Source organism: Podarcis raffonei, chromosome 7, assembly GCF_027172205.1.
Source record: "Podarcis raffonei isolate rPodRaf1 chromosome 7, rPodRaf1.pri, whole genome shotgun sequence".
NCBI classification, from domain to species: domain Eukaryota; kingdom Metazoa; phylum Chordata; class Lepidosauria; order Squamata; family Lacertidae; genus Podarcis; species Podarcis raffonei.
The window spans coordinates 77,607,405-77,621,977 of NC_070608.1; the positions used below are offsets into that span (position 1 = coordinate 77,607,405).

The 14,573-nt window shown below is 42.8% G+C and overlaps 1 protein-coding gene across 6 annotated transcripts in view; it reads right to left on the minus strand.

The window, feature by feature from the left end:
* Positions 1-14,573, minus strand: part of TRIO (trio Rho guanine nucleotide exchange factor) — a 274,403-nt gene that overhangs the window by 79,170 nt on the left and 180,660 nt on the right. For all 6 annotated transcript variants that reach the window (XM_053397146.1, XM_053397145.1, XM_053397147.1 and 3 more), the window contains exons 29-33: positions 8,083-8,194; positions 5,757-5,947; positions 2,640-2,741; positions 1,532-1,674; positions 170-269 (exon numbers count right to left, since the gene is read on the minus strand). In XM_053397146.1, the coding sequence (XP_053253121.1) occupies positions 170-269; positions 1,532-1,674; positions 2,640-2,741; positions 5,757-5,947; positions 8,083-8,194 (648 nt within the window). The remainder of the gene's footprint in view (positions 1-169; positions 270-1,531; positions 1,675-2,639; positions 2,742-5,756; positions 5,948-8,082; positions 8,195-14,573) is intronic.

Below are 14,573 nucleotides of genomic sequence, written 5' to 3' on the forward strand. Positions count from 1 at the left end.
ATTCTGTGTGCCCATTCATGTGGCATTTTGACCCACTGTAGGATAAAACTATGCATGATTCCCAAATATGAAGAGGTAATGTAAAGGCACAGCTATCACTTGCCAATGATTATAGAAAAAAAGGCATAAGCAAACTTTTACCAAAAACCTAGTTATACTTTTGTCTTACCTTATCGCTGTCTAGTGTATTCTGGGAGGTTCGTGATGCAATTGAAATAGTATCTGGCTGACTGCTTCCATCTCCTTGACTATCCAAGTCTTCTCCATCTCTAAAAACATAAGAAGTTAAGAATCATTAGCTGGAAAAACATTTTCTGTGTAGGGTGATGTTAATATTCATCTCCATGTACAAAAGCAGACATTCAAATAGTAAAAGGTAAAGGGACCCCTGACCATTAGGTCCAGTCGTGATGGACTCTGGGGTTGCGGCGCTCATCTCGCTTTATTAGCTTCCGGGTCATGTGGCCAGCATGACAAAGCCGCTTCTGGCGAACCAGAGCAGCGCACGGAAACGTCATTTACCTTCCTGCTGGAGCGGTACCTATTGATCTACTTGCACTTTGACGTGCTTTCGAAGTGCTAGGTTGGCAGGAGCAGGGACCGAGCAACAGGAGCTCACCCCGTCATAGGGATTTGAACCGCCGACCTTCTGATCGGCAAGCCCTAGGCTCTGTGGTTTAACCCACAGCGCCACCGGTGTCCTGTGACATTCAAATAGGAGGCCAATAATATGCTACACAAAACCCAAGAGAAGGAAATCAGACATGCCGTTGTACTTTTACATCACTTAGCTTTAAAATCGATTGTGGTTAATATATAATGTATGGATAATGCAAACTGGATAAAAAATGTACACAAACACTATCAACTGCAAGTTCACATGAAGGTACAGAAAATCCATAGAAATAGTGAGGGAGTAGGTGTTTTGTTTTTACAATGCTCACTGGAGAGTATACTGATCTTGGCATGTATGAAATGAATAAATTCCTTTGTCCATCACTTTTGGCACAGACTGACTACCATGTATCAGGAGATTATGAACTGGGAAATGCACAAAATTCCCTGTTTAGGTTGACAATTTATGCACATTCTTCAAGCCATACCCCACTCACACCCCTCCCCAAACACTTTCCAAAATAAAGGGAGCTAATGTGTTAAACCTATGCATTCTGAAATTACGGAGCCAGACATTTGGTGACGGCAATTTGCTATACAATACATTTCAGTACAGTGTCAGCAGCTTGCTTGCTTGCTTGTTTAGTACATCTGACGTGTGTCAACTTCTTCAAAAGCCAAGCGCAGCAACTTTTAAAATAAGGGTCTGAATAACATGCAACAAAATAATGCACGTGCTCAAGTTTCTGTGCTGTGTAATTATTTGAAGAACTTAGAGTTCAGAACTGAGATCTAACTAGCAACATAAAAAACAACACCAGGTTTCCCGAAGAGCGCAGCCTTACGTACATTTGAGACAAATCTCATGAATGACAAGCTGGAAATTTATACCTTGACATTCTCTGCAGTTACTAACCTTCTTCCTTTCTGTTTTGTTGTTGGTGCAGTTTTGGGGATATGAATTGGCTCTTTTAAAGCTCCCTTGAGATGAATCGTTCTTTCCTGTATTACTTCTCTGATGTGCTTGATCCAGTCTTGCTTGTTTTCAATACTGGAGGCCTTTTAGACAAAATAAGCAACTTTTTTTTTAATGTTACCTTCACTAGTCAACTCCATGTATGAAGGAGGGATGAAGCAAACCTGGTTGTGCCATTTACAGTAGCATATTCATGGTTTAGATTTGCAAAATGGTATTTCTTAATTATATTACAGTAGTTGTGAAAAAGAGATGTTCATATTATACTTCATACAGTTGCCTGGTTTGCACACAGAGTTAATGTCAGTTTGCATTTCTTAGTGCAGAAAGTATTGATCTGATGTGTAGAGACCTTTCTTATTCTACTTAATTCAAGAGTGTTCTGGAAGCTTCTCTGTGTGAAAGAAACAAGCAGAAGGTGCATGATGTTTGGGTTATTCCTTCAGAGAAGCAGAGTACAGCTGGCTTAAACTGGTTATCTTATCTCTTCTGTCAAGGTCATGCCGACTATAAAAGTAAGGCCAGAAGGAGCCTGGGTTTCACTTTCTCTTTCTACTTCTTTTCCTTCTGGTGTAGTGTCCTGTACATAGTATTAAGGTTTAGACTTATTGTAAGTTATTGTAAGCTTAAGTTAAGTCTGCTGCAACTGGTTTTCTTATGGACAGTGCCAATCCTGAATGTATTGGACTTGTGACCATTATGTTCATCTGCCTTCAGTAGCAGTAAAGGTCTGCTGGATGAAATATTAATTGCCTCTGGTCTATTTTTGGCAGAATCCTGCAACGTGCTTAAGTTTTTACTCTGCTAACTATACATTGGAATCTGCTATGGATCAATATTGAGTAGAATTTCAATGACAGCTAAACCATAATGCAGCAGGACATTTCAACTGCTTGCTCTTTTCCTCTCGAAGCCATCTTTCTGAACCCCGAATTCATGTGTAAGGCTCAGAACTGTTGGTTATGTGCTCTGCAGGCCGGATGAAGGGGGGACAGTTATTCAAAAATAATTTCACACACTTAAAGAGTATCTGCACACCCACAGTTACCTTTAGTACAATTTTGTTGTCTGACGTAGGAGTCCTACCAACCCAGAGTGCAAATTTGCAAGGGTCACCTTCCACGTGCTCCGTGACACCGAGTTCCGAGGTCTGAAAATCAGAAGAGATTAGAGGAATATAATTCAGATTTTTAGAATAGCCATAGGCATACAGCAGTCACGAAATTAAAAGACGCCTGCTCCTTGGGAGAAAGGCGACGGCAAACCTAGACAGCATCTTAAAAAGCAGAGACATCACCTTGCCAACAAAGGTCCGTATATTAAAGCTATGGTTTTCCCAGTAGTGATGTATGGAAGTGAGAGCTGGACCATAAAGAAGGCTGATCGCCGAAGAATTGATGCTTTTGAATTATGGTGCTGGAGGAGACTCTTGAGAGTCCCATAGACTGCAAGAAGATCAAACCTATCCATTCTGAAGGAAATCAGCCCTGAGTGCTCACTGGAAGGACAGATCGTGAAGCTGAGGCTCCAATACTTTGGCCACCTCATGAGAAGAGAAGACTCCCTGGAAAAGACCCTGATGTTGGGAAAGATGGAGGGCACAAGGAGAAGGGGACGACAGAGGATGAGATGGTTGGACAGTGTTCTCGAAGCTACCAGCATGAGTTTGACCAAACTGCGGGAGGCAGTGGAAGACAGGAGTGCCTGGCGTGCTCTGGTCCATGGGGTCACAAAGAGTCGGACACGACTAAACGACTAAACAACAACAACAACAACAAGGCATACTTCTGGTCAATGCCCTTTCAGACAAACAACAATTGCTTCCATTGTTCCCTGACTGGTTTCCTGTTGACAACAGCCCTGTATTTTATCCATATTCCATGGCCAACCTTCAGTCTGTCCTTCCCCCCGCTGAGTCAAGAACGCTAAATATTTCTTAAGTGATTTCTAATGTATGCTCTGCCATAATCTTAAATAAAAAGTATTTTGCGACCTGACCAAGCTATTGCTAAAATTCTACTGTATTTTTGAATGCTCTGAATGGACAGAGGTTGCTGATTTTGGGAAAGTTACAGCTCGTTAAACATAACACAGGTATTGCTCGACAGTAATTAATTTCCAATTGCTAATCTCAGAATCCTGCTACTTTGAAATAAAAGAATGAGCAGGTGATGTCAGTTACTGATTTATAGGGTGTTTTATGATAGGTTGCGTATTATAGTAAGCTTCAATAATTACCTTCCTTTCTCATCTACTTTGTCATTACTGGGACAAAGATTATCCAAAAATGCTTCGGTTTAGACTGCAATCATATACACACTTACCCCAGTGAACTGAATAGGACTTATTTATGAGTAGTTATGCATTAGGATCACAGGTATAGTTAGCTATAAAATTGTTAGAGTGTATTTTCTCTCTCTCGTGAGAGTGGGTGTCAATACTACTCTGAAGGATCCATTATTATGCTGGCATTTTCAGAAGATTTCTGTAGCCCCCTTCTAGGAATGTTTATTTCTCTACTTCTTTTCTGCATTCTGTTTCAGTTGTCAAACAGGATACTGCAGAATAAAGTAGTTCAGGATCTTAACTCTACATAAGACAAAGAGAGGCTCTATCAATAATTCTGGACATAAAGCAGAACCCTGGAACAATTTCAAAAGCCAAAAGATGACATGTCTGGATTTTGTTCCTTGACATGATGCAGTTGACAATCGGTTGTAGATCATTCTCACTTTACATGGTTCAGTGGAATAAATTTGTGAGGCTCTTCCTTTGAAAGCTCTAGGTCAAATCCTGGTTTAGGACAAAAGCTATCATGTTTGGTTGCATCAGTCAAAAGCTTTCATGCAAATTGGCGTGACTGGCAGTCTGTGCCCTGAAGTTATTCTTCTGTCTAATGTTGGGTCTATTTCTAGGTCACAGTTGTAGAACCATGCTAGGAGGTGCATATGTGACTGTTTCAGTGTATTTCAGCTCCCTCATTCTGGCTTCCAACACTAATATTAGTTCCTTTTGCAATAAAAAGGCATAAACCACCATATGTTTTCCATGGGACCCTCTCTGAAAATACCTGTGTACTACTCAAAACATCCAACTATTAATAAATTTGAGGTGTTTTAATTATGTGGAACGACACCCACAATCTTCTCAATTAAGAATCACAATACAGGACCCATTTCTAAGCAGGTACATTTAAAGGCCCTTTCCACGTGGGGGAATCTGTGCATTGAAATGGCCATTGGAGGAAGACTTTCCCTGAAAGTCATTGACATTGGAATTGTCAGAAATGCACAAGGAAAAACTGCAGCTCTTAATAGACGTCTGCCTTGGATCTGCAAAAATTGATGATTTCCACAAAGGAAGAATTGTTATTTGGATTTGGGAACTTGGAAAGCTTTTCACTTTATTAGGTGAGGACTACAGCACCACCTCTCCACCCCTGGACATTTAAAACGATATGACAAAGTTCCACCTGCTCTGTTATAGCTTGTCACAAAGTTGTAAGACCGTATGGCACCCCCTAAAAAAGTAGGAATCCTCATCAGCGCATAAGAGAAAGAAAGACCCTAAAATACCCAATTTTCTCACTTGATCTGCAAAAAAAGGAGAAAAACAGAAGCCACTCCCTTTCCACATCAGTCCATTAGAGGAGACTGCAAATAACTAACTTCCACTCCCTACACCTTTTGCCCAAGTTCTTCTCACATCCATCGCTCCACCCTTAAAAAGCTGTTGATTCTTTAGAGGCAAAATGGCGCCTGGAGAACACCATGTGTCTGAGCTTCAAAACTGGAGTAATGAAGATTGAAGTTAATTGGCCAGGCTTTGAGCGGCCACAACCAAGTGTTTGGCTAGCAACTGGGCCAGCCAGTCCGTGTCAGTGATGTGCAGAGAATGAGGCCTCTGAAATGGATCTGAGCTCCTTCAGCTATCTTTCCCCTTGGATTTGCAAGATTTGTCATTTTCTCTACAGCTGCCAAGTAGTATGGCCCTATTACAGCAAACAGTTAACCTTCAAATGGCTCTTTTCCTTTCTCCAGCCTCGAAGGAAAGCCTGGAAGGGTAGTGACACACTATACCGAAAAGCTCTGCATGGTTGCAACATCCGAGCCCATCTGCTTGTCGTTAATAACTAGATCTGGCTGGGTTTTCGCTTCAAACTTACAAACAATTTGCTCTTGTAGATGTATTTGCTTCTCCCACTGGAGTCCTTCACTTCTTTACTGAAGACCAGCGACATCTCAAAGAGGAAAAGGTGCCTCTCGCGACCTTTACGAATGAGAGTTTTGGGGTCCCACACTTGGAAGGATTCCTGAAGGATGAGCTCCCCCTGAGATTCAATGTTCTCATCAAAACCTAGAAAGAAAGTTGGAACAGTTGAAAGAAGCAAAGAGAAACAGAGGCTGGTGGGGAGCCAAAAAGCTCTATTTTTAGTGACAAAGCTGCCTACACTCTCTTACCTTAGCAGTTTTTGAACTAGTTCTGGGAAACCATTGGACTTCCTCAGAAGCCTTTAATGCACCCCCCCCCGACAAGGTTAGTAATGATGGACAAGCTAGGTACCTCAAAGATAACTAATCTATATAATCAATATGTCCTTGCAAGGGTTTTCTTGAAAAAGCGAAATTGGAACTCCCCTGTCTTAATACTTTGTTACAGTCTCGTAAGTACTCAGTAAAGCTACCAACATATTTTAATGTATTTTTTAGCATTTAATTTCGCACTAAACAATATTTCCATTTTGCAAAACTTCAATGACGTTGTCTCTCCCCCCCCCCAAAAAAATGTGATTACAAGCTACTTTGCAATGGAAATTTCTAATAACAGTTTTGACTCAACTGATTCTCAACCAAAAATGGTTCCAGAACTTCCAAAATTGTGCTTCATTTCAACCTGCTAGGGATGGACTGCATGCATAAATACAATGCCTCTTTAGAAAAGCTAATATGGCTTCATGTAGCAGTTCTTAAAACTAGTGTCTCCCAAATAGCCATTTGGAACATAGCTGCTACCTTGAATTTACAAACCCATAAAGGAGCTGTGAAAATAAGGGGAATAAATCATGATTACTTAAAAGTTCATTCCCTATTATTAAGTGGGAGATGCTTTCATTTATTAGCTCCATATAAAAGGTATTCAGTCCGCAGTAAAGACACAAGCCAATGGTTTAAGGTGGCTGAAGCTTTTTATACTTTCCAAAGAGCATCAACCAAAGAGAGAACCGGCTTGAAATAGTGAAACACAATTTCCATCACTTCCATCCCTGCCTTGCCAAACTGAAAATGTATGTATATGGTAGTAAGGAACTGTTCACTTTAATAAAGTCTAATATATAATCCATCAAAGGACACAAGTATCAACAGATGGATTTGGAGCCGTAGAAATCAGCTCCTAAAAGGAAATGCTTTCACTTGAGATGTCAACATGTCAACTATGCAAATGTTCAACAGAGCTTGTTTAAAAGGCTGACCTGTGTAAAAGAAATATTGGAATATTCCATAAAGCCTGCCCACATGCTTCCTGACAAGGCAACTACTAATGCTAGATTTCATAGTCACTGCAACATTTCTGCTTAAATATGTGGTAGTAAAGGCCTCACAAACTACTACTGATATAAATTACTCAGGGCTTAGAAACTGTGCAAAGTGACAGACCATGAAAGCAAGAATAAAAGGTTTACTTAGGGAAGTGATTGTTTATTGAGGAAAAGGTTTCCAAAAAAGTTCATTTTTGAACTAAAAAACTAAGCATGCAGACAGGCATAAAATGTAACTGCGAAAGTCGGTTTTTCAATCAGACGCCATCAGTTTTTTAAAAAAACTGAACATGTGACATCTTTTAAGCAGGAACTCAAGTTATGGGAAGGTCAAAATAAAGATTTAAGATGAAATATTCTAGAAAGCATTGACCAGGTACGTTATTAAAAACAGAACCCTTCTACTGGTTATCATTGTAAAAGATGAAAAAAGCAGCAATCACACACATTTTTTGATACTTATAACAAATATTTTAATTGACCAATGAAATGCCTACATAAATTTCTCCTCCACAGAACCCAAAATTCACCTCAAAGAAGTAATTTGGCGATGATTCTACCACAACCAAAATGCTGTTTGAATATAAATGGACTGTGTGGCACAAACTGGCTGCTTAGTGATTTCACCGTGGGCCTGATCTCTTATTATCTGGTTGCATATCCCTCTACTGGTAAGAAATGAGTTGTACAATAAAAAGGCCTTCCCTATTACCAATGTATGAACAACCTGAACACAGACTGTGGAAGTGGAACCTAATGGTCTATTTCAGTGTGGTTGGAGCAATGGCAATCACAATTTCTAAAGCTGTTTTCCAGGTTACAAAACCTTCCCTGGTCACCTGGAGGTGATTTTTGCTTGCCACAGGCGGTCATGCAAATAGGTGTTTACCCAGAGCTGCTGTTGAGTTCTTAGAAAGAAGTTTTCACAGAGCAAAGTGAATGCCCTGGATCCTACCTTCCAGCATGCTGAGGTGCATGGCATCGTTTGCTCGCTTTGGCACACTTAGCATCACTTCTAAGCCGTCTTTAATTTCTCCTTTACCTTCCTCACAGCAAGTGAGCAGCTCCTGCAAAGACATCAGCATCATTTATTACAGTGCTTATCACACTTGGATCTCTCTGTTTTTACAAATCTGTATACTGCTTTTCACATCACATCACATCACCTTGCCAACAAAAGTCCGTATAGTTAAAGCTATAGTTTCCCCATGTATGGAAGTGAGAGCTGGACCATAAAGAAGGCTGATCGCTGAAGAATTGATGCTTTTGAATTATGGTGCTGGAGGAGACTCTTGAGAGTCCCATGGACTGCAAGAAGATCAAACCTATCCATTCTGAAGGAAATCAGCCCTGAGTGCTCACTGGAAGGACAGATCCTGAAGCTGAGGCTCCAATACTTTGGCCACCTCATGAGAAGAGAAGACTCCCTGGAAAAGACCCTGATGTTGGGAAAGATGGAGGGCACAAGGAGAAGGGGACAACAGAGGACGAGATGGTTGGACAGTGTTCTCGATGCTACCAGCATGAGTTTGACCAAACTGCGGGAGGCAGTGGAAGACAGGAGTGCCTGGCGTGCTCTGGTCCATGGGGTCACGAAGAGTCGGACATGACTAAACAACCGAACAACAAATACTGCTTTTCAAGAAAAATTATTCCCAAAGTGGTTTACAAGCGGCAGATCAAACATACAATAGAATACAATTCAAGCCTCAATAAATAATACAAGAAACTCCACCATGTGAATCTCAAAACAGATTTCAGAACATTACTGTACGACAAGAGGACGGACACTGATCTAACATAATATAAAATTAGCAAAATCAGGTGAAAATACTGGCTCTGAAACTCAAGATAAAGTAAGCTGCTAAAGGCTGTACTAAAATCTTCAAGGCCCATTTGAAACCTTCAGGAGATGGAGATTGTCTGATGTCAGATGGAATCACAATCCCCCATTGTGATGCTGTCAGTCAGTCTACTCTGATTGGTAGTGACTGTACAGGTCCTCAAAGCAGAGATCCTTCCCAGTGGAAGTAACCCAAGAGCTTTTAACTGGAGATATGAGTGTTCAAATGTGGGATCTTATTAGTGCAAAGCATGCACTTTTGCTCAGCTATGGCTCATCTCCATAGGTCACAATGTCCAGGGTTTCAGAGGAGGCTAAGAAACAGTCTTAAGTATTGGAAACTCTGCTCTCCCGCTACAGTGGTACCTCGGGTTACATACGCTTCAGGTTATATACGCTTCAGGTTACAGACTCCGCTAACCCAGAAATAGTGCTTCAGGTTAAGAACTTTGCTTCAGGATGAGAACAGAAATTGTGCTCCGGCGGCGTGACGGCAGCGGGAGGCCCCATTAGCTAAAGTGGTGCTTCAGGTTAAGAACAGTTTCAGGTTAAGAACGGACCTCGGAATGAATTAAGTACTTAACCCGAGGTACTTATTCCTTTCACAAAAACCAACAGTAAAGCTTGTTAGCACCTGAGAACCGTCAAAAAAGGGGAAACTTCAAGGGAAAAAAACTGTGGCACGAAAGTCAGCAGCGTTATGTACAAACCCTGCCCCCAGCACCCTTTGGAAATAATTCAGGAAGCACAGACTGCTTTTCTGAATGTCAAGACAACTGAAAACTCACCTACTCTGCAAAGAAGGCCTGGAGCATATCAGGTCCCTACTGCAGAGCCCAGTGTGATCTCCGCTGTTACCCAAATTACTGGGGAAATGGAGAACAGTAGGATGAGGCAATGTTACGCTACTGGCAGGGCTTTGCATGAGTGCTATTTATGAGCATATAACCACATTCCCAGAACTCCCAGAACTCAGGGTCTGGTTATCAGCATGCTGTGCCAACACCCCAAGTGTCTCAAAAAGTTAGGGAAAAAGAGATGGCAGGTAATGCTGGCACTGTGGTCAGAAATTGGTAGGTCAGTCCCAAAGGGATTTGAGCTTGACCCTGATTGGACCAGATGGAGAGGGGCACTGGATGTCAGGAAATCAATGTGCGAAGCAGTGGTGCTGTCGGAGCAGGACTCTGGGGCAGAAGTTCAGGACCCCGCTCACTCAATGGAAGAAGCAGGGGACAGAAAGCACAGCAGGGTTATCTTACCATGTTTTTAAGCAAGCAAAGTGATACCCATTGCCATCTAAAAAGCACTCTCCAATAAATAAATAAATAAATAAATGTGGACATTAAACCTGAAGTCTTCAAATTACTCAACTATACCACGGGTCTGAATTTCTCCCCACATTTAGAATTCTGCCCCATCATTGAATTATAAACAAGCCCCACTGCTTTTATCTAAGAGGCTAGTATAAAAACTTCAGCAAACAGTACCTTAGCCTTTCAGTATAAAGAATGCCTGAGGTTTCTCAAAGGGCTATGAATGTGTTCCAGAAAAAACTAGATTACTGTATTCCAGAAAAAACTAGATTACTTTGGGGTCCGCCCCCCCCCCCACTGTGACACTTAAAAGGGTTCCAAAGGAGATGGATTAAGTGCATCTAATACAATACAGAAAAGTTGCTTGGATGTCACAAATTTCATTTGGTAGACAATTTCATTCATGGGCAGGTTCTCAAGTCTCTTGCCTAGTTATTCATATACAACTTCTACCATCTGCCAAGCCTCCTTTAATTGCTTTTAATGGATTTTGGGGTCCCTGGACACTCTGCTGAGCAGGTGTGCAATAACCTTGCTCTCTGAAGCATATTGGAAAGACGGGATCTCTCTCTGCTGCTGACTACACAGAGGAAGGAGGGATGTAAGCAACATGTTTAATTAAAATCACGAAAGAGAGGTGGGGGCATGACTGTAAGCAAACAACAAGACTTAATTTATGAATAAAGTGAAGTGCCTGTGAATAAGCAAGAGCAGTAACGCATATGCTAAGCACGTTCCCCTTTGTCTCCAATTACATATTCTAGATTTGTCCAGGCAGCAAGAGGAGCCAAACAAGGGCACTTTTCCTTTCGATTTCGTACGCTCAGGCCACTTGGGATGAACCCCAGTTCTTCCTTTACTTTTCCTCCCGACTTCACAAACCAAAGGAAACCTTGTCAAGCAAGGCGCTCCTTGCATGAATTGACTGACACAGTAACTGACTTTTCTGTGGCTGCTTGCCAAGTAAAAATTTCCTGGTGGGGCCGGCGCCGACACCAAAGAGCGTTGTCTCTGTGGTGGCAGCACTTCGAGGGTGGAACAAGGGTGTGGGGCCAGCCCCCTTGTGTTAAAATTACTGTTTTAACAAGGATGAGGATTTAACTTGCGTGGGTGCTGTTTTATTTGGAGGGTTGGGTTGTTTTAAATTGTTGTTAAATGTTAAATGTTATATGTTAATTTAGGTTTTTCCATCTGTGGGTTGGAGTATTGTTTAGGGGCTTTTATTGGGGAGTATGTTGTTTATAAGGGACACAGGTGCCGCTGTGGGTTAAACCACAGAGCCTAGGACTTGCCGATCAGAAGGTCGGCGGTTCGAATCCCCGCGACGGGGTGAGCTCCCGTTGCTCGGTCCCTGCTCCTGCTAACCTAGCAGTTCGAAAGCACGTCAAAGTGCAAGTAGATAAATAGGTACTGCTCCAGCAGGAAGGTAAACGGCATTTCCGTGCGCTGCTCTGGTTCACCAGAAGCGGTTTAGTCATGCTGGCCACATGACCCGGAAGCTGTATGCCGGCTCCCTCGGCCAATAAAGTGAGATGAGCGTCGCAACCCCAGAGTCGGTTACGACTGGACCTAATGGTCAGGGGTCCCTTGACCTTTACGTTGTTTATAAGTGTGTATACATCAGTACTGTTCTATTGTTTTGGTTATTTTTATTTCGTATTTTGTGCTTCGTATATTGTGAACTGCCCTGAGACCATGGATATAGGGCAGTATACAATTTTTTAAAACAACAACAACATGTGAAGTTCATTTAACAGCTTGTTTAGCCTCATGTCTGACAATATGGGTCCTTTGCCCTCTATGCCCAAAACAGTATACAGTCGTACCTTGGTTTTCAAACAGCTTAGTTCTCAAACATTTTGGCTCCTGAACGCCGCAAACCTGGAACTGTTTTTGAAAGCTGAATGTCCGCCAGGGCTTCCGCAGCTTCCGATTGGCTGCAGGAGCTACCTGCAGCCAATCAGAAGCCATGCTTTGGTTTCCAAATGTTTTGGAAGTCGAACTGGACTTCTGGAACGGATTCCATTCAACTTCCAAGGTATGACTGTAATAAGAGGAGCTGCATGGCTAGGAAAGCATTCACACTGGCCAGTGTGGGAGCAGCCTCAGGGGTCAATGTAACCATGCTGATCGGCATATGTTAAAAGGGGGTGACAGACTGTGCCCCAAATGGAGATCAGATGCCTGCACTCGCTGCCACATCTAGGCTGGACTACAGCAATGCTCTGCACATGGGGCTGCCTCTGAAGAGTGCTGGAGACTGAAGCTGGTGAGGACATTAGGTGCCAAAGGCACATCACTCTGACATTATTTGATCTGCCTTGGTTCCTGGCTTGTTTCTGAGACAAATTCAAAAGTGTTGGATGTCACCTTTAAAGTCTTAAATGGTTTTGGGCTGCAGTATTTAAAGCATCAAGGGACACGGGTGGCGCTGTGGGTTAAACCACAGAGCCTAGGACTTGCCGATCAGAAAGTCGGCAGTTCGAATCCCCGCGACGCGGTGAGCTCCCGTGGTTCGGTCCCAGCTCCTGCCAACCTAGCAGTTCGAAAGCACGTCAAAGTGCAAGTAGATAAATAGGTACCGCTCCGGCAGGAAGGTAAACGACGTTTCCGTGTACTGCTCTGGTTCGCCAGAAGCGGCTTAGTCATGCTGGCCACATGACCCGGAAGCTGTACGACGGCTCCCTTGGCCAATAAAGCAAGATGAGCGCCGCAACCCCAGAGTCGGCCATGACTGGACCTAATGGTCAGGGGTCCCACCACATTTAAAGCATCGCCTGATCTTATCTTCCTGCCTACTAAGCTCTTTGGGACAGGATCTCTAGGGTGGCACGGGGGGTGGGGCTTTCTGGGAATTCCTCTCCCCAGAAGCCTATCAAGCATCTTTCAGGAAGTTCAAACGGGGCTTCAATGGTCTGTACGCTCTGATCAGACCCTTGTCTGGCTCTCTGCCCACTGATGGTTTTGTTTTTGTGCTGCTGAAGATTTTACGCTGTTTACTGTTGTTTTAAATTTGTATTTTATGGTTTGCTGTAAATTGCTTCAAGTGGGGCCGTTTGGGTCAGAATGCAACCAAAGTACAACTGCATGTGATTGAAGCTCCTTATTTATTCATTTAGGACTTTTAATCTTCCTCATCCCCAAACACTTATGCTTAAAAAAAAAGTTATATATTATTTAAAAACATTTAATTGAATGCCATTAAAAACCTAAATCAAAACATGGTCCTGAAAATCCACTTAGCACAGAACACACACTTCACATGGCGAACATCACTGCTCTATTTTTCCTGGTACATCCCATCAAACATTTGCAAAACGTGAAGCGGTAAATATAGGTGCCAAATTAAGTGTGCGCTCTGGCAGTACACAACCTATAGAAGACATACATGCATACACTGTTAGGATATTTCCGTTCCACCTTAAAAGGGAGCAGGCTGTGAGTCACAGAGTCTGCATATTTCCTGTTTTCACCGGATGTTTCTGTTGTGTCTTAGCTTTCGTTTCTGTTTGTTGCCTGAGCATACTGAAGCAGGCAGTCATGTTTTTCTTTGTTCTGATCAACGCTGAATAAACTTGGAAAAATGCTCTCCTGCTGTGCATCTTTCGCTGTGTGAATTCTGCTGATAGAGTGTGCACCAGCCTAAGAATGTGGCAATCTATTTCTGAGGCTTCGTGTCGCTAATTGCTGATACTGCCTGTCTACGGGAGGTCGATGGATCGTCCGGCAGCCGGCTTGGGGGCTATGATGGACTTTGCCTCCCTGGCAGTATCCCAACATACACTGCTTGGACAGGTGTCCTGGATTCATGTACAAGATGTAGAACTGCACTGCTGTGCATGTTGTAGCAATTGTGTTGTCTGCATGGAGTAGTAATAATAATAATAATTTATTATTTATACCCCGCCCATCTGGCTGGGCTTCCCCAGCCACTCTGGGCGGCTTCAAAAAAAATATTAAAATACTATAATACATCAAACATTAAAAGCTTCCCTAAACAGGGCTGCCTTCAGATGTCTTCTAAAAGTCTGGTAGTTGTTGTTCTCTTTGACATCTGCTGGGAGGGCGTTCCACAGGGCGGGTGCCACTACCGAGAAGGCCCTCTGCCTGGTTTCCTGTAACTTGGCTTCTCGCAGTGAGGGAACCGCCAGAAGGCCCTCGGTGCTGGACCTCAGTGTCCGGGTAGAACGATGGGGGTGGAGACGCTCCTTCAGATATAATGGACCGAGGCCATTTAGGGCTTTAAAGGTCAGCACCAACACTTTGAATTGTGCTCGGAAACGTACTGGG